At 45.5% G+C, this 23,489-nt stretch overlaps 1 protein-coding gene across 5 annotated transcripts in view; it reads right to left on the bottom strand.

Annotated features, from left to right (window-relative positions):
• Positions 1 to 228: 228 nt before the first annotated feature.
• CNST (consortin, connexin sorting protein) overlaps positions 229 to 23,489 on the bottom strand; it is a 451,308-nt gene continuing 428,047 nt past the window's right edge. For all 5 annotated transcript variants that reach the window (XM_063917791.1, XM_063917788.1, XM_063917790.1 and 2 more), the window contains 2 exons: positions 11,789 to 11,924; positions 229 to 1,795 (listed from right to left, as the gene is read on the bottom strand). In XM_063917791.1, coding sequence (XP_063773861.1) covers positions 1,590 to 1,795; positions 11,789 to 11,924 — 342 coding nt within the window. In that variant the 3' untranslated portion in view covers positions 229 to 1,589. The remainder of the gene's footprint in view (positions 1,796 to 11,788; positions 11,925 to 23,489) is intronic.

Consider the following 23,489-nt stretch of genomic DNA (forward strand, 5'->3'; position numbering starts at 1 on the left):
TCTCTTTCCATTTTTTCGTGTCTATCATTTTTATTGTTCCATGTTGCACATGCCAGGTCAACAGAAGCAACAATTCTTCATCTTAAAGGATGTTATCAGTGTACAATGTATGGAATTCATAATCTCTTTATGGACATCTTTCTCTTTGTGGTCTACACCAGAGTGATGAAAATGAAAATAGTAATTCATAAAAAGAGCATTAGAAAAAAAAAACAGTAGCTCAACCACTTAAAATATCCTTTTCTTTTTAATTTTAAGACAGAAAGGGCAAATTAATTTATGCACAGATCTTCAAGAGACAACAATGAAAATAAGGTAAAATAATGCAAGACCAAATAACACAGATCTACCCCAGAAGGGCAACCTGATGTAATTTGTGTATAATGATTGCAATATACATTTAATAAAGGGTACTTTTAAAGCTCTCCTTAGATAGCATTCGTCATTGCAAAATATTGCTTACTGCTAAAAGTGTCCCATGATTTGTTACTCTATTGAATTACTTTCAATATTTTTTTTTTTTTTTTTTCATCTAAAACAATGTTTTTTTCTTTCCTTATAGATATATTATAAAAATGTGTTTTGATTAGTTTGGGGCATTGATTATTCAATATTTTCCTGAAGCGGTTAAAATAACGAGACACACTCTACCCCCCACCCCTTGAGAAAAAAAAACCCCAAACCACAAAACAGTTTGATCTGAAGAATTGAAAAGAAAAATCATACTACAATGACGCAAGTCACCTCAATTATAAACATTAAAGCAGTAAACAGAAAATCATTGCACATCAAAAAAGTCTGAAAATTCCCTTTACACTGATCAAAAAATAAATAAATTTCAACAGGAAAAAGGTACTGGGCCAGCCAGTACTAACATGTACAGAACAAAACATTACCCATAATGCTTGGTAGTACAACTGGCTGCAAAAATTAATCTGGGCTTCTATATTATTTTATAGGAAAAATGGTGTTGAGGCTTTGGAAACAAACATGCTTAAGCTATATTTAGACACCATTTTGTACCTATACAAAAATAAACATAGGATTGCTTTAGCATAAAATAATTGTACAACCAGTAACAAAAACAAAATGTACATAAATTAAGAGGACACAGGAAGAGGATTTTTGTCTGATGGGCAGAATATTTTTCTGTTTCAGTGATCAGACCACAGAAGCTCAGTCACCAAACAGAAATTAAAAGTTACACAACACACAAATAAATAACAAGCATAAAAACAATGAATTCCAAATGTAAAAACATACAACTCTATTGCTGCATTAAAAAAAATGAATGCCTTGAGCTGTAAAAACAGTAAGTGGATTTTATCTTTTGTGGGTCCATTAGTGGCCGTGGAACATTTCTGTGCCATTTTGAAAACATTCCCCCCCCCCCCCCCCACATCACTATTATTTTATGTACTTAATATTCATGTAAAATAATTGTCCATAAACTCTTTCTTCTTTTGCAATGTTCAAATAATATTGAAATGTTCATTATTTAAATTACAAATGAACCCACAAGTGTAATTTAATCCAAGGTTTGGTAGTAGTCAAAAGCTACGTGCGAAGACAGACCGAAACCTTGTCCGCTATGTGACAAACAGCCAGTGCCTTAAGGCTTCCATTCCTTGTACAGCCTGAGTGTAGTAGAAGTCCATGTTTGCTGCAAAATCTTTACATATAGATGACTCCATATCGCCAAACGTACAGTATACTGCAGTTCCTCCAATGCTAAGAAACACAGTTACAATGCAAAGCGCTACCAGCAAAATGCAGGAGCCTCCACCAATTTCTTCTGCAATAAAACAAAAACAAAAAAAATATATATATATTGAGGTATATATTGAGGTAAGATGATTGACGGTGCAAATTCATTTATTTAACATAATACAAACAAAACATAATATATTGATGCTCTGAACATCAACATGATTAATTTCATTACATGATTAGACTTTTCACCCAAATGAACATATTAAGATGTTTCCTTGTTTTCGTAAGATTAGTCTGAAATGCATCATATGATTAAGATGACAAAGATAGAATATGTCAAATGAACGTGTGGGTGTGTGTTATATATAACAATTTTAGTTAAAACCACTCTTTTCTTTTGAACCCTTCCATAAATTAACTTTCTCTATCGTCCTAGTGGATGCTGGGGTTCCTGAAAGGACCATGGGGAATAGCGGCTCCGCAGGAGACAGGGCACAAAAAGTAAAGCTTTTTCCGATCAGGTGGTGTGCACTGGCTCCTCCCCCTATGACCCTCCTCCAGACTCCAGTTAGATTTTTGTGCCCGGCCGAGAAGGGTGCAATCTAGGTGGCTCTCCTAAAGAGCTGCTTAGAAAAAGTTTAGCTAGGTTTTTTATTTTACAGTGATTCCTGCTGGCAACAGGATCACTGCAGCGAGGGACTGAGGGGAGAAGGAGTCAACTCACCTGCGTGCAGGATGGATTGGCTTCTTGGCTACTGGACATCAAGCTCCAGAGGGACGATCACGGGTACAGCCTGGATGGTCACCGGAGCCACGCCGCCGGCCCCCTTGCAGATGCTGAAGACAGAAGAGGTCCAGAATCGGCGGCTGAAGACTCCTGCAGTCTTCAAAAGGTAGCGCACAGCACTGCAGCTGTGCGCCATTTTCCTCTCAGCACACTTCACACGGCAGTCACTGAGGGTGCAGGGCGCTGGGAGGGGGGCGCCCTGGGAGGCAAAATGATTACCTATAAAGGCTAAAAATACCTCACATATAGCCCTAGAGGCTATATGGAGATATTTAACCCCTGCCTGATTTCTCTAAATAGCGGGAGACGAGCCCGCCAGAAAAGGGGCGGGGCCTATCTCCTCAGCACACGGCGCCATTTCCTCTCACAGCTCCGCTGGTCAGGACGGCTCCCAAGTCTCTCCCCTGCACTGCACTACAGAAACAGGGTAAAACAGAGAGGGGGGGGCACATTTATGGCGATAATTTGATATAACAAAGCAGCTATAAGGGAGCACTTATTATAAGGCTATCCCTGATATATATATAGCGCTTTTGGTGTGTGCTGGCAAACTCTCCCTCTGTCTCCCCAAAGGGCTAGTGGGTCCTGTCTTCGTTAGGAGCATTCCCTGTGTGTCTGCTGTGTGTCGGTACGTGTGTGTCGACATGTATGAGGACGATATTGGTGTGGAGGCGGAGCAATTGCCAAATATGAGGATGTCACCCCCTAGGGAGTCGACACCGGAATGGATGCCTTTATTTATGGAACTACGGGATAGTGTCAACACGCTAAAGCAGTCGTTTGACGACATGAGGCGGCCGGACAATCAATTAGTGCCTGTCCAGGCGACTCAAACACCGTCAGGGGCTGTGAAACGCCCTTTGCCTCAGTCGGTCGACACAGACCCAGACACAGGCGATGACTCCAGTGGTGACGGTGACGAATCAACCGTATTTTCCAGTAGGGCCACACGTTATATGATTTTGGCAATGAAGGAGGCGTTACATTTAGCTGATACTACAGGTACCACTAAACAGGGTATTATGTGGGGTATGAAAAAACTACCTATAGTTTTTCCTGAATCAGAAGAATTAAATGACGTGTGTAATGAAGCGTGGGTTGCCCCTGATAAAAAACTGATAATTTCAAAGAAATTATTGGCATTATACCCTTTCCCGCCAGAGGTTAGGGAGCGCTGGGAAACACCTCCTAGGGTGGACAAGGCGCTAACACGCTTATCTAAACAAGTGGCGTTACCCTCTCCTGAGACGGCCGCACTTAAAGATCCATCAGATAGGAGGATGGAAAATATCCAAAAAAGTATATACACACATGCAGGTGTTATACTACGACCAGCTGTAGCGACTGCCTGGATGGGCAGTGCTGGGGTAGTTTGGTCAGAGTCCCTGATTGAAAATATTGATACCCTGGACAGGGACAATATTTTACTGTCGTTAGAACAAATAAAGGATGCATTTCTTTATATGCGTGATGCACAGAGGGATATCTGCACACTGGCATCACGGGTAAGTGCTATGTCCATTTCGGCCAGAAGAGCTTTATGGACGCGACAGTGGTCAGGTGATGCGGATTCAAAACGGCATATGGAAGTTTTGCCGTATAAAGGGGAGGAGTTATTTGGAGTCGGTCTATCAGATTTGGTGGCCACGGCTACAGCCGGGAAATCCACCTTTCTACCTCAAGTCACTCCCCCACAGAAAAAGGCACCGACTTTTCAACCGCAGCCCTTTCGTTCCTTTAAAAATAAGAGAGCAAAGGGCTATTCATATCTGCCACGAGGCAAAGGTCGAGGGAAGAGACAGCAACACGCAGCTCCTTCCCAGGAACAGAAGCCCTCCCCGGCTTCTACAAAAGCCTCAGCATGACGCTGGGGCTCCTCAAGCGGACTCGGGGATGGTGGGCGGTCGTCTCAAAAATTACAGCGCGCAGTGGGCTCACTCGCAGGTAGATCCCTGGATCCTGCAGATAATATCTCAAGGGTACAAGTTGGAATTAGAGACGGATCCACCTCGCCGTTTCCTGAAGTCTGCTTTACCAACGTCCCCCTCCGAAAGGGAGACGGTTTTGGAAGCCATTCACAAGCTGTACTCTCAGCAGGTGATAGTCAAGGTACCTCTTCTACAACAAGGGAAGGGGTATTATTCCACTCTTTTTGTGGTACCGAAGCCGGATGGCTCGGTAAGGCCTATTCTAAATCTGAAGTCCTTGAACCTGTACATAAAGAAGTTCAAGTTCAAAATGGAGTCACTCAGAGCAGTGATAGCGAACCTGGAAGAGGGGGACTTTATGGTATCCTTGGACATCAAGGATGCGTATCTCCACGTTCCAATTTACCCCTCACACCAGGGGTACCTCAGGTTCGTTGTACAAAACTGTCACTATCAGTTTCAGACGCTGCCGTTCGGATTGTCCACGGCACCTCGGATCTTTACAAAGGTAATGGCCGAGATGATGATTCTTCTTCGAAGAAAAGGCGTATTAATTATCCCATACTTGGACGATCTCCTAATAAGGGCGAGGTCCAGAGAACAGCTAGAGATGGGATTAGCACTGTCTCAAGAAGTGCTAAAACAGCACGGGTGGATTCTGAATATTCCAAAATCCCAGTTAATGCCGACAACTCGTCTGCTGTTCCTAGGGATGATTCTGGACACGGTTCAGAAAAAGGTTTTTCTCCCGGAGGAAAAAGCCAAGGAGTTATCCGAGCTTGTCAGGAACCTCCTAAAACCAGGAAAGGTGTCTGTACATCAATGCACAAGAGTCCTGGGAAAAATGGTGGCTTCTTACGAAGCAATTCCATTCGGCAGATTCCACGCAAGAATTTTCCAAAGGGATCTGTTGGACAAATGGTCAGGGTCGCATCTTCAGATGCACCTACGGATAACCCTGTCTCCAAGGACAAGGGTGTCTCTTCTGTGGTGGTTGCAGAGTCCTCATCTATTGGAGGGCCGCAGATTCGGCATACAGGATTGGATCCTGGTGACCACGGACGCCAGCCTGAGAGGCTGGGGAGCAGTCACACAAGGAAGAAACTTCCAGGGAGTATGAACGAGCCTGGAAACGTCTCTTCACATAAACATTCTGGAACTAAGAGCAATATACAATGCTCTAAGCCAGGCAGAACCTCTGCTTCAGGGAAAACCGGTGTTGATCCAGTCGGACAACATCACGGCAGTCGCCCATGTGAACAGACAGGGCGGCACAAGAAGCAGGAGTGCAATGGCAGAAGCTGCAAGGATTCTTCGCTGGGCAGAGAATCATGTGATAGCGCTATCAGCAGTGTTCATCCCGGGAGTGGACAACTGGGAAGCAGACTTCCTCAGCAGACACGATCTTCACCCGGGAGAGTGGGGACTTCATCCAGAAGTCTTCCACATGCTGGTAACCCGTTGGGAAAGACCAATGGTGGACATGATGGCGTCTCGCCTCAACAAAAAACTGGACAGGTATTGCGCCAGGTCAAGAGATCCGCAGGCAATAGCTGTGGACGCGCTGGTAACGCCTTGGGTGTACCAGTCGGTGTATGTGTTTCCTCCTCTGCCTCTCATACCAAAAGTATTGAGAATTATACGGCAAAGAGGCGTAAGAACGATACTAGTGGTTCCGGATTGGCCAAGAAGGACTTGGTACCCGGAACTTCAAGAGATGATCACGGAAGATCCGTGGCCTCTACCTCTAAGGAGGGACTTGCTTCAGCAGGGTCCCTGTCTGTTTCAAGACTTACCGCGGCTGCGTTTGACGGCATGGCGGTTGAACGCCGGATCCTAATGGAAAAAGGCATGCCGGAAGAAGTCATTCCTACTTTGATTAAAGCAAGGAAAGAAGTAACCGTGCAACATTATCACCGAATTTGGCGAAAATATGTTGCGTGGTGCGAAGATCGGAGTGCTCCGACGGAGGAATTTCAACTGGGTCGATTCCTACATTTCCTGCAATCAGGATTGTCTATGGGTCTCAAATTGGGATCTATTAAGGTTCAAATTTCGGCCCTGTCGATTTTCTTTCAAAAAGAATTGGCTTCAGTCCCTGAAGTCCAGACCCTTGTTAAGGGAGTGCTGCATATACAGCCTCCTGTGGTGCCTCCAGTGGCACCGTGGGATCTCAATGTAGTTTTGGAATTTCTAAAATCTCATTGGTTTGAACCACTAAATAAGGTGGATTTGAAATATCTCACTTGGAAAGTGACCATGCTTCTAGCCCTGGCTTCTGCCAGGAGAGTGTCAGAATTGGCAGCTTTATCTTACAAAAGCCCATATCTGATTTTCCATTCGGACAGGGCAGAACTGCGGACTCGTCCGCATTTTCTCCCTAAGGTGGTGTCAGCATTTCATCTGAACCAGCCTATTGTAGTGCCTGCGGCTACAAGTGACTTGGAGGACTCCAAGTTACTGGACGTTGTCAGAGCATTAAAAATATATATTGCAAGAACAGCTGGAGTCAGAAAATCTGACTCGTTGTTTATATTGTATGCACCCAACAAGATGGGTGCTCCTGCGTCTAAGCAGACGATTGCTCGTTGGATCTGTAGCACAATCCAACTGGCACATTCTGTGGCAGGCCTGCCACAGCCTAAATCTGTAAAGGCCCACTCCACAAGGAAGGTGGGCTCATCTTGGGCGGCTGCCCGAGGGGTCTCGGCATTACAACTTTGCCGAGCAGCTACGTGGTCAGGGGAGAACACGTTTGTAAAATTTTACAAATTTGATACTCTGGCTAAGGAGGACCTGGAGTTCTCTCATTCGGTGCTGCAGAGTCATCCGCACTCTCCCGCCCGTTTGGGAGCTTTGGTATAATCCCCATGGTCCTTTCAGGAACCCCAGCATCCACTAGGACGATAGAGAAAATAAGATTTTACTTACCGATAAATCTATTTCTCGGAGTCCGTAGTGGATGCTGGGCGCCCATCCCAAGTGCGGATTATCTGCATAAATTGTACATAGTTATTGTTAACTTATTCGGGTTATTGTTGTAGGAAGCCATCTTTCAGAGGCTCCGCTGTTATCATACTGTTAACTGGGTTTAGATCACAAGTTGTACGGTGTGATTGGTGTGGCTGGTATGAGTCTTACCCGGGATTCAAAATCCTCCCTTATTGTGTACGCTCGTCCGGGCACAGTACCTAACTGGAGTCTGGAGGAGGGTCATAGGGGGAGGAGCCAGTGCACACCACCTGATCGGAAAAAGCTTTACTTTTTGTGCCCTGTCTCCTGCGGAGCCGCTATTCCCCATGGTCCTTTCAGGAACCCCAGCATCCACTACGGACTCCGAGAAATAGATTTATCGGTAAGTAAAATCTTATTTTTGCTGCTTTAACCCCTTTGGTGAAATCTTCTGGGGTAGCCAGCCAGAAGATTTCTGTGCATACTACCTGCTGATTCCCTGGGGACAGCCGTGCAGTGAGCATGGCGCCCGAGAATCAGCATACTCCATTATGGATTTTAGCCCGCCCCCAGACTCCTATTGGCCGGTGGGCGGGCTTAGCTTTATAATGGCTTATGCTGATTCCCGGGTGCTACAAGGTGCCCGGGAATCAGCGCTGCTGCTGAGAATCCCCACAGGTGATCGCCAAGCGATAACCTTGCCCTGCCCCGTCACTCGCCCCCATCCCGCCCACTCCCACTCCATTTGAAAAAAAACTAAAAACAAAACAGGGTTTGTTTTTAAATTTACTAAGGTGGGAGGTTTATTTTTTAGAACTGGTGATGTTGCTTGTAGCAACCAGATTCTACTTAACATTTATCTAGCTGCTTCTAGAAGATAATGGAATCTGGATTGGTTGCTATGGGCAACATCACCAGTTCAAAAAAAAAAACTCCCACCTTAGTGAATTTACCCCTTTGAGTCCCATTTATCAAACAATATATGTGGCTATATTCTCAAACACACATTTTCGGGGATTAGCTGCAAATTTGAAATATCACTGGAATGTACTGTATGTAGGAGGGACCGCAAGCAGGTATCTCAGATACTTGCTGGAATACACTCTCGTCAGCTGCCGCATCCCAATACTGGCCCCCGCAGCTATTGCCATCTAAAGGCCCTGTCCCTGCCTGTGCTGGATGGTACATCGATGTGATTACATTTTGCAATGTTCACTGTATAATCTCTCCCCCTAGTTTATTTATTCATATGTTTGTGTATGGAAAGGTCTTCTGTAACAGATGTGGACTTAATAAATACACTGCTTAGATTATACTATCATCATGTTTTAGTTTGTATTGCACCACCAAGTGTCCCCAGCACCCTACAGTGTTCCGACTCTTTGAAACACTCTTCCCTGCACAGTTCGAGAGGCCCCCACTCTAGAATCCTTCAAAAACAGACTCAAGACTTTCCTTTCCTTAATGTCCTTCATGTTATCCCTTTAGTATTTCATAGTATATCAAAAGCTTTTCTGTATTTCATTGTTTCTCTACTGTATTCTGTTCATTCTGTTACATGCCTTGACTCCTATTGGAGAAAGTGCTATATAAATTTATAATTTTTATTATTAGGAAAGGAATCACAGACAATGGCTGTGAATGGGAATGCACTAGAGAGTGCAGGGAAAGAACGTAAGTGTGGAGATCTTACAGATTTAGGGAATCTAGGTATAATTGTAAGGTGAGCTTGGAAGAAGTGAAAAGGGAGGGCAGAGTGTTAAGACTGTAAGGACAGTTGATCGGCTTAGATGAATATGATATTAGCTAGCTGGCAGCAACAGAAAGCAAATGAGTGGTTTGGCCGCACGCACAGGGATTCATTATGATGCCCTTATCAGCCTCCACATACTGCATATGCGCACTAGACACTACAGAATGTGGGTGCATGTGTAATCATTTTCCAATTATAGAACTGGCTATATTAAGCAATCAATATCAGGAAAGGGTTACTGTAATACCCTGATGTAATCCTGAGATTGCTGTTTGAACAAAATGCAAAGGGGCAAGTTCTCTGACCCTTTACCCCCTCTGTGTTTATGACAATCTTCATGCTGTAGGATTCCAACTAAGGGGGGAATTGCCCACGTTAAGTTAATGGGGGTAGAAAAAGGGAGGTAGGCTTAAATGCCCGGGGCTATTCAACTGCACCTTCCTTTTTCACCACAGACCATGTTTACACAGAATCCCGGAATAGTTTACGGATTTGTGTTAACAGGATCACGGCACTCGTTAACCCGCTAGTTATTGGGGATTTTTATTCCATCTGTTCAGATGCGGAAAAATATTCCCAGATAAGTGTTTTTGGCTTTGGCTAATTGAACAGCCCTGGAGGATCAATTAACCCATAGTAAATGACCATGGCTATTTGAATTCCCCCTAAGTGTGACAGATAAGCATGAGTTCTGATTTTAAGTGTACAGTACGAGCAGTACATTAGCTCTTGTGTTAATGTGTTAAGAAATTGTTGGACATCCTGTAATAGATCACTTTGTCCTTTTCTTCCCCCCCGAGGGTTGGAAAGTAATGAAAACCTTGCAATGAAGTATAGCAACAGATAGGGGATTTATTTTCTAAAACCTGGTATGCAGACACTATATACTGAGGAAATCACAAGGAAAAGAAAGTTCCTGGGATAAAGAGAAAAAGAACTTTGGTAAGCTGTTTATTGCCACAATTTTAGTGTGCATATAATATATGGTGTATCCTATATAGGGATATTCTTATTAATCTTTGGACACAGCAAGCCTACACAAGATGGCGCTGTTTCTCATTTATTGATTTGGATTCAGCTATTGACTTAAGCAGGGTACGCACTGGAGCGACGAGCATTCGTTCCAACATGAGAACACATTCCTGTCAGCCCAGATTGTGTACACACACTGGAGTGATGTTAATGAAGGACGGAACGATTGTGTTCCAGCCTATTAGAATACTTCAGGATGCTAGCGATATGCATGGATGCGCGCATATTGAGCGCACAAACTGAGTAATGAGGCAATTACGAAATGGCAACATCGGGCCAACATCACTTTAGTCTGTACTCAACTGTACAGAACCACAGACTTTTTGGAGAATTAGCTGCCACCAAATAAGTGTAATACGTCTGGAAAATAATTTAACTACGAGAAGGAACTTTTTTCTTAGACTTTATAAGCCTTTATACTGTACAACTTCCTATGGATTCTGCTACAGTACCTCAGATAAGCACAATTTAATTGGACTATTGTACATAGGCACTTTATATATGTTTTATCTCATCACTGAATAAACTTTATTGTTGTCATATTTACCCTACATTTCTTCTCGCATTTTCTGAAGCTTACTGAAATACAGCACTGGAGGGATAAATCAAAGAAACATTCTGATAAGCTACAACTAATTATTCTCTGGTACATTTGTATATTATTGGGATATTTCCTTCATCTTACTGGCGTGTACTTAAATTACTACACTAGAAGGCACTCTGTACTGTGTTTCTTATCTTCCTGTCTATCGGTTTTGAAAATCTTAGGCTTATTGGTGACCATGACCATCAACGGCTCCGCCATCAATGATTTAATTACATGGGAAGGGGAGTCATCGAAAAGTTTGAGTTTTGCACATTCTGAGTCAATGCCAATACATGCGCAAAACGCATTTGTGTGTCATTATTGAGCTCAGACATTGATATTATATCTTTGGTAGCTACCCATAGATGGCGATAACTCACCATTGGCCTCTGATCATCTGTAGTTGCTATACCACCGATGATCAACACTAAAGTTTGAAATAACAATTTGAAAAAATAATTTTCAAAATGAAAATTATACTAGAGGTAATTTGTTTTTGTACAAGTAAGACTGCCCCGGTAGGGAGTATAGAGTAGCCCTATGGAGGTAAAGCAAACCTTGTTAATACGCATCTATAAATGTCAATGAACAGCGGAAGAGGGAGGGTGGCAAAGCAGGCATACCCAGCCTCCGCAGTAAGTGTTCTCCAGGTACTGATGCCCAAAGTATGTAAATCTGTGGCGCACTCAGTTGCATGTGAAGGTGTAATATCAGCGGAGGGTTGCTATTGTGGGAAAGTAAAGATTGGGAATAAAACAGCTTCACATATAAACCTAAAACTGTGCATGGCAGACTCCCAGGTTTACAGTATCACTATGCTTCCATGGCATCATTTCTCCAAGCAGTGGAAGTGTGTGTTACAGCTCATTATAACTCTCAGACAAATGATAAAATTACTAAATGGCACAGTGGGCATCTTATTTTTATTTTATTTTACTTTACAAGTATTTCACCCCTTTTACTAATTATATAATTATTACAACCAGACTATTTGTAAATTAACCCCTAAATCTTAAGACTCCATAATACATTCATACCTTGATCGAGAGCATCTTCTGTTTCCTGAAATCGCACTTTCCTCTTTGCCTGTTTCTGTGATGACTGGACAAGCTTTTCCCCCTCGCTTTCATTCCGCTTCTTTAGTATGGACACCAGACCTTCAGCAGGGATTACCTAAGAGTAAACAAGGAGTTGTTGGAATTAGTTTCAAGGTCTTGAGAAAAAAAGTCACAAACATTTGGGGTGTTACTATTATAACATTTCTGAAATTTGAAATATTTTACCATTTTTATTTCAATGGTACTAAATATTTACACATACATGGCTCACAAAGTTAAAGCCTTATAGATGTCATGTATAAATGTGTAAGAGTTCATCTTTAACAAAATATGGGAGAAAATATAACAACCAAACAAAACATGGCTGTACAGTGTATGCAACAGGTTTCATCATTACAACTTGGGGAGGGGGAACAGAAGAAAGCAGGATACTTTGGAGTTAGATGGTGGAAGTAGCCAGGTACCTCTACAGAACAGGGTTGTGGTTAGAAATGTTCAAATTATTTGAACAAAACTGAAATTTAAGGGTTTACGTTACAACTGCGCTTTTGGTGCCAGTTCAATTGGTGTCTAACTACCAGAGCAGGGATCTTGGTTAGAAGTTAGATCCCAGTTGGGGAAAAAAGTCAAGAAAGAAAAAATAAGATTTTAAACCTACTGGTAAATCTTTTTCTCGTAGTCCGTAGAGGATGCTGGGATTCCGTAAGGACCATGGGGATAGAAGGGCTCCGCAGGAGACATGGGCACTTTAAGAAGGACTTTAGGCTCTGGGCGTGCACTGGCTCCTCCCTCTATGCCCCTCCTCCAGACCTCAGTTAGAGAAACTGTGCCCAGAGGAGACGGACAGTACAAGGAAAGGATTTTAGGTAATCCAAGGGAAAGATTCATACCAGCCCACACCAATCTCACCGTATAACTTGTGATATACTATCTAGTTAACAGTATGAAAAACCAACATAGCCTCGGTTCACCACCGATGAAACTATAACATAACCCTTAAGTACGCAATAACTATATACAAGCCTTGCAGAAGTAGTCCGCACTTGGGACGGGCGCCCAGCATTCTCTACGGACTACGAGAAAAAGATTTACCGGTAGGTTTAAAATCTTATTTTCTCTAACGTCCTAGAGGATGCTGGGACTCTTTAAGGACCATGGGGATTATACCAAAGCTCCCAAACGGGCAGGAGAGTGCGGATGACTCTGCAGCACCGATTGAGCAAACAGGAGGTCCTCCTCAGCCAGGGTATCAAACTTATAGAACTTTGCAAAGGTGTTTGACCCCGACCAAGTAGCAGCTCGACACAGCTGTAGTGCCGAGACCCCTCGGGCAGCCGCCCAAGAAGAGCCCACCTTCCTAGTGGAATGGGCCTTAACCGATTTTGGTAACGGCAATCCTGCCGTAGAATGCACCTGCTGAATCGTGTTACAGATCCAGTGAGCAATAGTCTGCTTTGAAGCAGGGCCGCCAACCTTGTTGGCTGCATACAGGACAAACAGTGCCTCTGTTTTTCTGATCCTAGCCGTTCTGGCCACGTAAATCTTCAAAGCCCTGACCACATCAAGGGACTCGGAATCCTCCAAGTCACGTGTAGCCACAGGCACGACAATAGGCTGGTTCATATGAAAGGATGAGACCACTTTAGGTAGGAATTGATGACGAGTCTGCAATTCCACCCTATCCATATGAAAAAACAGATAGGGGCTTTTATGTGATAAAGCCGCTAATTCCGAAACTCGCCTAGCCGAAGCTAAGGCTAACAACATGACCACCTTCCAATTTTAATTTTTAATTTAATATTTTAACTCCACCGTTTTGAGTGGTTCAAACCAATGTGACTTAAGGAAACTTAACACCACGTTAAGGTCCCAAGGCGCCACCGGAGGTACAAAAGGAGGCTGAATATGCAGTACTCCCTTCACAAACGTCTGTACTTAAGGAAGAGAGGCCAATTCCTTCTGAAAGAAAATGGATAGGGCCGAAATCTGAACCTTAATGGAGCCTAATTTTAGGCCCAAATTCACTCCAGTTTGTAGGAAGTGAAGGAGACGGCCCAGCTGGAATTCTTCCGTAGGAGCAATTCCTGGCCTCACACCAAGAAACATATTTTCGCCATATTCGGTGATAATGTTTTGATGTCACTTCCTTCCTAGCCTTTATTAGTGTAGGAATGACCTCATCCGGTATACCTTTTTACGCTAGGATCCTGCGTTCACCCGCCATGCCGTCAAACGCAGCCGCGGTAAGTCTTGGAACAGACAGGGCCCCTGTTGCAGCAGGTCCTGTCTTAGAGGAAGAGGCCACGGATCTTCTGTGAGCAGCTACTGCAGCTCCGGATACCAGGTCCTTCGTGGCCAATCTGGAAAAATGAGGATTGTTCTCACTCCTCTTTGTCTTATTATTCTCAACACCTTGGGTATGAGAGGAAGAGGAGGAAATACATAGACCGACCGGTACACCCACGGTGTCACCAGGGCGTCCACAGCTACCGCTTGAGGATCTCTTGACCTGGAGCAATACCTTTTTAGCTTTTTGTTGAGACAGGACGCCATCATGTCTATTTGGGGCAATCCCCACCGACTTGCGATCTCTCCCGGTTTCAGATCGTGTCTGCTGAGGAAGTCTGCTTCCCAATTGTCCACTCCCGGAATGAAGTGCGCTGACATGATTCTCCGCCCAGCGAAGAATCCTGGTGGCTTCCACCATTGCCACCCTGCTCCTTGTGCCGCCCTGGCGGTTTATATGAGCCACTGCGGTGACATTGTCTGACTGAATCAGAACTGGTTTGTCGCAAAGTAATGCCTCCGATTGACGTAGGGCGTTGTATATGGCCCTCAACTCCAGGACGTTGATGTGGAGACAAGTCTCTAGACTTGACCAAAGACCTTGGAAATTTCTTACCTGTGTGACTGCTCCCCTACCTCGGAGGCTTGCGTCCGTGGTCACCAGGATCCAGTCCTGAATGCCGAACCTGCGGCCCTCTAGGAGGTGAGCACTCTGCAGCCACCACAGTAGAGATACCCTGGCTCTGGGGGACAGGGTGATCCGCCGATGCATATGTAGATGTGACCCGGACCACTTGTCCAGCAGGTCCCATTGGAAGGTTCTCGCATGGAACCTGCCAAAGGGAATGGCTTCGTATGATGCCACCATTTTCCCCAGGACTCGAGTGCAGTGATGCACTGACACCTGTTTTGGCTTCAATAGGTACCTGACCAGAGTCATGAGTTCCTGAGCTTTTTCCGTCGGAAGAAAAACCCTTTCCTGGTCTGTGTCCAGAATCAAGCCCAAGAAGGTCAGACACGTCGTAGGAACCAGCTGCGACTTCGGGATATTGAGAATCCAGCCGTGTTGCTGTAACACCTTCAATGAAAGTGACACGCTGTCCAGTAACTTCTCCCGAGATCTCTCTTTTATGAGGAGATCGTCCAAGTATGGGATAATTGTGACACCTCGCTTGCGCAGGAGCACCATCATTTCCGCCAGTACCTTGGTGAAAATCCTCGGGGCCGTGGAAAGCCCAAACGGCAACGTCTGAAGTTGGTAATGACAATCCTGTACAGCAAATCTCAGGAACGCCTGATGAGGTGGAAATATTGGAACATGAAGGTACGCATCCTTTATGTCTAGGGAAACCATAAAATCCCCCCCTTCCAGGCTGGCGATGACTGCTCTGAGCGATTCCATCTTGAACTTGAACTTTTTCAAGTATAGGTTCAGGGATTTTAAATTCAAAATGGGTCTGACCGAACAGTCCGGTTTCGGGACCACAAAAAGGGTTGAGTAATATCCCCTCCCCTGTTGCAGTAGGGGAACCTTGACCACCACCTGTTGAAGATACAATTTTTGAATTGCATTTAACACTAACTCCCTCTCTGAGGGAGAAGCTGGCAGAGCCGATTTGAAAAACCGGCGAGGGGGGACCTCTTCGAATTCCAGCTTGTATCCCTGAGAAACAATTTCTATTGCCCAGGGATACACCTGTGAGAGAACACAGATGTGGCTGAAAAGTCGAAGACGTGCCCCCACTGGAGCAGACTCCCTCAGGGGGAGCCCCAGCGTCATGCAGTGGATTTTGCAGAGGCCGGGGAGGACTGTGTGCAGCTTTTTTCCTCTGCCCTTACCTCTGGCAAGAAAGGACGAACCACGTACTTTTTTGCTTTTATTCGAACGAAAGGACTGCATTTGATAATGAGGCGCTTTCTTAGGCTGTGAGGGAACATAAGGCAAGAAATTCGATTTACCTGCCGTAGCTGTAGAGACTAGGTCGGAGAGGCCTTCTCCAAATAACTCCTCACCTTTGTAAGGCAAAAATTCCATATGCCTCTTCGAGTCGGCATCCCCCGTCCACTGTCTGGTCCATAAGACTCGCCTAGCGGAAACAGACATAGCGTTTATTCTGGAACTTAGTAAACAAACATCTCTGAGCATCCCTTATATATAATACAGCATCTTTTATATGCCCTAGGGTCATTAAAATGGTATCCTTATCTAGGGTCTCAATCTCCGCTGATAAGGAATCAGTCCACGCAGCCACAGCACTACAAACCCAGGCCGACGCCATTGCCGGTCTAAGTATTGTACCAGAATGTGTGTAAATGGACTTCATGGTAACCTCCTGCTTGCGATCAGCAGCATCCTTGAGGGTAGCCGTATCTTGGGATGGCAGCGCTATCTTTTTTGATAAGCGTGTCAATGCCTTGTCCACCTTAGGAGAGGATTCCCATCGTATCCTATCCTTTTGCGGGAAAGGATACGCCATAAGAATCCTTTTGGGAACCTGCAGTCTCTTGTCTGGGGTTTCCCAAGCCTTTTCGCATAATTCGTTCAGCTCATACGAGGATGGAAAGGTAACCTCAGGCTTTTTCTCTTTATACATGTGTACCCTCGTGTCAGGGACAGGGGGTTCCTGTGTGATATGCAAAACCTCTTTTATTGCAATAATCCTATATCGAATACCCTTAGCCACTTTTGGCTGTAATTTTGCCTCATCGTAGTCGACACTGGAGTCTGAATCCGTGTCGGTATCTGTGTCAACTATTTGGGATAGTGCGCGCTTCTGAGACCCCGAAGGACTTGGCGACATTGGGACAGGTATGGTTTGACTTCCTGACTGTTCCCTAGCCTCAGCTTTGTCTAATCTTTTGTGCAATAAATTCACATTAGCACTTAAGACATTCCACATATCCATCCAGTCAGGTGTCGGCGCTGCCGACGGAGACCTTGCATTCACTCTCCCCCTCCTCCTTAGGTGAGCCTTCAACCTCACATGTCGACACACGCGTACCGACACACCCCACACACACAGGGAAGCTCTTTTCTGAAAACAGGCTCCCCACCAGGCCCTTTGGAGAGACAGAGAGAGAGTATGCCAGCACACACCCCAGCGCTATATGACCCAGGAAAAAACACAATGTTTTACCCAGTAGCGCTGTTATAACTTTATACACGCCAATTATGTGCCTCCCCCCTCTTGAAAAACCCACTGTCACCGTCAGTAAGCAGGGGAAAGTCCGGGGAGCTTCCTCTCAGCGCTGTGCTGTGGAGAAAATGGCGCTGGTGAGTGCTGAGGAAGAAGCCCCGCCCCCATCAAAACATGGCGGGGGCTCTTTATATACATGTACAGTGCCCAGCTGTACGTGTGTGTGTGTGTGTGTATATTAGTGATGAGCGAGGTTCGGTTTTACTCGGTTTTACTCGGTTCTCAAAACGGCATCTTATTGGCTATCCAAAACACGTGACATCCGTGAGCCAATAAGATGCCGTTTTGAGAACCGAGTAAAACCGAATCCGCTCATCACTAGTGTATATATATGCTTTTGCCATAGGAGAGGTTTATACTGCTGCCCAGGGCGCCCCCCCTGCGCCCTGCACCCTTACAGTGACCGGAGTGTGTGAGGTGAACGGGAGCAATGGCGCACAGCTTCAACGCTGTGCGTTACCTCTATGAAGATCAGACGTCTTCTGCCGCCTCTGAAGTCTTCTTTCTTCTCATACTCACCCGGCTTCTATCTTCTGGCTCTGCGAGGAGGACGGCGGCGCGGCTCTGGGACGGACGGCGAGGATGAAACCTGCGTACCAATCCCTCTGGAGCTAATGGTGTCCAGTAGCCTAAGAAACAGGACCTTCAAACTCAGAGAAGTAGGGCTGTTTCTCTCTCCTCAGTCCCTCGATGCAGGGAGTCTGTTGCCAGCAGGTTCCTTGAAAATAAAAAACCTAACCAAAATACTTACTTACAGGAAACTCAGGAGAGCTCCCTGCAGTGCACCCATCTCCTCTGGGCACAGTATCAAACTGAGGTCTGGAGGAGGGGCATAGAGGGAGGAGCAGGTGCACACCCAGAGCCTAAAGTCTTTCTTAAAGTGCCCATGTCTCCTGCGGAGCCCGTCTATCCCCATGGTCCTTACGGAGTCCCAGCATCCTCTAGGACGTTAGAGAAAAAAAAACACCAAACCAACTTTTTTTTTATTCTAAGGTGGAGATGCATCAAAGCTTGGAGAGAGATAAAGTACCAACGAATCAGCTCCAACTCTGGGTAGACTCAAACTTATGATCCCAGTGATATAAGATGGCAATATAAGACCGCTTTGCCGTCATGCTATAAGTTATGGTTTTCCAGAACTTCCCTCACCCAATATACATTAGTGTCCCCTCACAAAGTTCTTGCTCTGGCTTGTGGCTCTTCTTTAAACTGGAATTTGCAACTATTGATCACTTAATATAGGAGATACCATTAACCACACTGTTATCCAAGTGCCACAAATGTGCATTGCTCCTACTGTTTAGCTCAGGCCTGGCCAACCTGTGGCTGTCCAGCTGTTAAAGTACAAGTCCCAGCATGCCCACTGGGATGTGTAGTTTCACAACAACTGGAGAGCCACAGGTTGGCCAGGCCTAGTTTAGATCTATTTGTCCAGGCCTGGTTTATTGTTTATGTTTAATTTAGCTTCCCTCAGACTGTCAAACTATCAATGATTTAAAGAACACTGCAAGCAGAAGAATTGGTTTTCTTACAGTCTTCTATGTGCAGGTAAATAGTATGTGCAAACATCATGTTGTGAACACAAATTGAACAGATGATCATAAATAGTCTACTCATGTTTAATTAGATAATATCTGCAACACCATTTATACACAAATAGTGCAGTATAATACCGCTTTCACAAAAAAATATTGGCCTAACCAAGTATTTCGAACACTGTTCCAATCCAGGTAAGACCCGGGACAGAACCCTTAAGCGCCATGGCTCTGACCCAGGTTGTTCCCAGGTTGGAGCCATTTACACTGCACAGAGTTGCAGCGTTGTCTTCTACCGACGCTTGGAGATGATATTATGGCCAAATGTTAGGGATCTGGCTCTTCCTATACTGTGAATGGGAATCGGGTTGGACCTTTCCCACTGTCACTTAAACCTGGACCGTGCCAATGTCCAACCTAGTTCGCTACCTGGGTTGGATTGCTTGGTCACTCGACCCAGGGATTTTTGTGTAGCCTTTCACACTGTCATGACATGGGTAAACCTGACAACAACCTGGGTCGTATCAGTGACATGAAAGGGTTATAATACTGTATTACAATTCATAGAGCTGGGCTGCCAAGACTGGGAGCGCCCACTTGGCACCTGCCTTCCCCATTATCATTATTCTGATTTACTACAGTAGGCATATATCAAAGCAAAATACAGAATGTGGGCATCTCCCTTTCGTTAACCAAATTAACTATACTTGTTTTGCTTCCCAGATTGGCTGCTCCTTCTTTGAGTGAGAATACAGAACCCCTGGAAACTCGGGAATCTGTTGACATGGTGCATGACTGAATTAGCATCAATACCTTATTTTAAATAGACTGGACTTACTGTAGCTAAACTATCACAAGTGCGACAAACAGGCAATTGGGCTTCGAAACATAGTTCTAGATTACACAGTATTTGAAGTCACAGCCAATTTATAATCTAGTGGATTTAACATGCCGATCCAGTTTCAAGCTCAGCAATAAAAAGTTACATGTCCTCATATTCTACTTCTAGTAAAGCTGCATGACACTGACGAGTGCACTTGAACAAACTGAATTTCAGTCATTCAATCAGAACCTTTGCTCTAATATTCAAGGATCATAAGAATGATTCTATAATATGGAGAACATTTTCACATTTCTGGCAGCCACTAAAAAATGCATCCCTTCCATTTCTGGCAGCTACTACACACTACAGACAGACACATACACACGCACACACCTGAATGGCTTGTTCATTTTGTACACCTTCTTCCCCTGTCAGTAGATTGAGAGTGTATCAGGAGCACCGATATACTTAACGGTACAGTACATAGGTGTGCAAATAATGGATACATACTATTTGCCGGCGGACTGGGATTCCGGCTGTCATGATCTCGACAGTGGGTTCCTGTCCGCCAGAATGCCGGCAACAGGGCGAGTGCTATGGGTATCGTGGACACACACAGAGGGAGAACAGCCTGTGTCGTCAGTATTCCGGTGTTGGCATTTTATCCCCTGTCAGGATTCAGACGTCAATATTGTGACCGCCGGGATCCCGAATGGCGGTATTCTATAGCTTCCCGTCAAGAATGGATCACTACACTTTTATCTAGTCAACAATAATCCTGTGGTTGATAAAAGAATGCTTAACGAAGGGGTCAACAGTACCTGACAGCGTCCGCATTGAATGCATTTATTAAATACAGTCAGTCAACTACTAGATGAGCAGATCACTGGTGCTGAAAGAAGCATTATACAATTTGTTGGACCTGGTCACAGATGGAACATGGCAACTGCGGATCCATCTGAAGACCACTCTCCTGAGTAAAAATAAGAATTTACTTACCGATAATTCTATTTCTCGTAGTCCGTAGTGGATGCTGGGAACTCCGTAAGGACCATGGGGAATAGCGTCTCCGCAGGAGACTGGGCACATCTAAAGAAAGCTTTAGGACTATCTGGTGTGCACTGGCTCCTCCCCCTATGACCCTCCTCCAAGCCTCAGTTAGGATACTGTGCCCGGACGAGCGTACACAATAAGGAAGGATTTTGAATCCCGGGTAAGACTCATACCAGCCACACCAATCACACCGTATAACTCGTGATACTATACCCAGTTAACAGCATGATAACAGAGGAGCCTCTGAATAGATGGCTCACAACAAGAACCTGATTAGTTAACAATAACTATATACAAGTATTGCAGACAATCCGCACTTGGGATGGGCGCCCAGCATCCACTACGGACTACGAGAAATAGAATTATCGGTAAGTAAATTCTTATTTTCTCTGACGTCCTAGTGGATGCTGGGAACTCCGTAAGGACCATGGGGATTATACCAAAGCTCCCAAACGGGCGGGAGAGTGTGGATGACTCTGCAGCACCGAATGAGAGAACTCCAGGTCCTCCTCAGCCAGGGTATCAAATTCGTAGAATTTTGCAAACGTGTTTGCCCCTGACCAAGTAGCTGCTCGGCAAAGTTGTAAAGCCGAGACCCCTCGGGCAGCCGCCCAAGATGAGCCCACCGTCCTTGTGGAATGGGCTTTTATTGATTTAGGCTGCGGTAATCCTACCGCAGAATGCGCCAGCTGAATAGTGCTACAAATCCAGCGCGCAATAGACTGCTTAGAAGCAGGAGCACCCAGCTTGTTGGGTGCCATCAGGATAAACAGCGAGTCAGTTTTCCTGACTCCAGCCGTCCTGGAAAAATAAAATTTTCAGGGCCCTGACTACGTCCAGCAACTTGGAATCCTCCAAGTCCCCAGTAGCCGCAGGCACCACAATAGGTTGGTTCAAGTGAAAACCTGAGACCACCTTCGGGAGAAACTGAGGACGAGTCCTCAACTCTGCCCTATCCATACAGAAAATCAGATAAGCCCTTTTACATGACAAAGCCGCCAATTCTGACACACGCCTGGCCAAGGCCAACAGCATGACCACTTTCCACGCGAGATACTTTAGCTCCATGGTTTTAAGTGGCTCAACCAATGCGACATTAGGAAATCCAACACCACGTTGAGATCCAAAAAGTGCCACAGGATGCACAAAAGGAGGCTGAATAGTACTCCTTTAACCAAAGTCTGAACTTCAGGCAGTGAAGCCAGTTTTTTCTGGAAGAAAATGGACAGAGCCGAAATCTGGACCTTGATGGACCCCAATTTGAGGCCCAAACGTCACCCCTGCTTGCAGGAAGTGCAGGAATCGACATAGTTGAAATTCCTCCGTCGGGGCCTTCATGGCCTCCCACCAAGCAACACATTTTCGCCAAACGCTGCGATAATGTCTTGCGGTGACATCCTTCCTGGCTATGATCAGGGTAGGGATGACTTCCTTCGGAATACCCTTTTCCTTTAGGATCCGGTGTTCTACCGCCATGCCGTCAAACGCAGCCGCGGTAAGTCTTGGAACAGACAGGGTCCCTGCTGCAGCAGGTCTTGTCTGAGCGGCAGAGGCCAAGGGTCCTCTGCCAGCATCTCTTGAAGTTCCGGGTACCAAGCTCTTCATGGCCAATCCGGAACCCCGAGTATGGTTTTCACTCCTCGCCTTCTTATTATTCTCAGTACCTTGGGTATGAGAGGTAGAGGAGGAGACACATAAACCGACTGGTACACCCACGGTGTCACTAGAGCGTCCCCAGCGATCGCCTGAGGGTCCCTTGACCTGGCGCAATATCTTTTCAACTTCTTGTTGAGGCGGGACGCCATCATGTCCACCCGTGGTCATTCCCAACGGTTTACCCGCATTTGGAAAACTTCTGGATGAAGTCCCCATTCTCCTGGGTGTAGGTCGCCCATCGGAGAATCCTTGTGGCTTCTGCCATCGCCATCCTGCTTCTTGTGCCGCCCTGTCTGTTTACATGGGCGACCGCCGTGATGTCATCTGATTGGATCAGTACCGGCTTGTTCTGAAGCAGGGGCCTTGCTTGTCTTAGGGCATTGTAAATGGCCCTTAGCTGCAGAATATTTATGTGAAGCGAAATCTCCTTGGAAATTTCTTCCCTGTGTGACTGCACCCCAGCCCCGAAGGCTGGCATCCGTGGTCACCAGGACCCAGTCCTGTATTCCGAATCTGCGGCCCTCTAGTAGATGAGCCCTCTGCAGCCACCACAGCAGCGACACCCTGTTTCTTGCTGACAGGGTTATCCGCTGTTGTATCTGTACATGGGACCCGGACCATTAGTCCCACAGGTCCCACTGGAACGTCCTTGCGTGGAGTCTTCCGAATGGAATTATGCTTCGTACGAAGCTACCATTTTTCCCAGGACTCGTGTGCATTGATGTACCGACACCTGTCCTGGTTTTAGGATGTCTCTGACTAGAGATGACAACTCCTCGGCTTTTTCCACTGGAAGAAACACTCTTTTCTGGTCTGCGTTCAGAAACATTCCCAGGAACAGAAGACGTGTCGTCGGGACCAGCTGTGACTTTGGAATATTGAGAATCCAGTCGTGCTGTTGTAGCACTTCCCGAGAGAGTGCTACCCCCACTACCAACTGTTCTTTGGACCTCGCCTTTATCAGGAGATCGTCCAAGTACGGGATAATAAAAACTTCCTTCTTGCGAAGGAGTATCACCACTTCGGCCATTACCTAGGTAAAGACCTTCGGTGCCGTGGACAACTCCAACGGCCGCGTCTGGAACTGATAGTGACAGTCCTGTACCACATATCTGAGGTACTCCTGGTGA

Source organism: Pseudophryne corroboree, chromosome 4 (genome assembly GCF_028390025.1).
Source record: "Pseudophryne corroboree isolate aPseCor3 chromosome 4, aPseCor3.hap2, whole genome shotgun sequence".
Classification (NCBI taxonomy): domain Eukaryota; kingdom Metazoa; phylum Chordata; class Amphibia; order Anura; family Myobatrachidae; genus Pseudophryne; species Pseudophryne corroboree.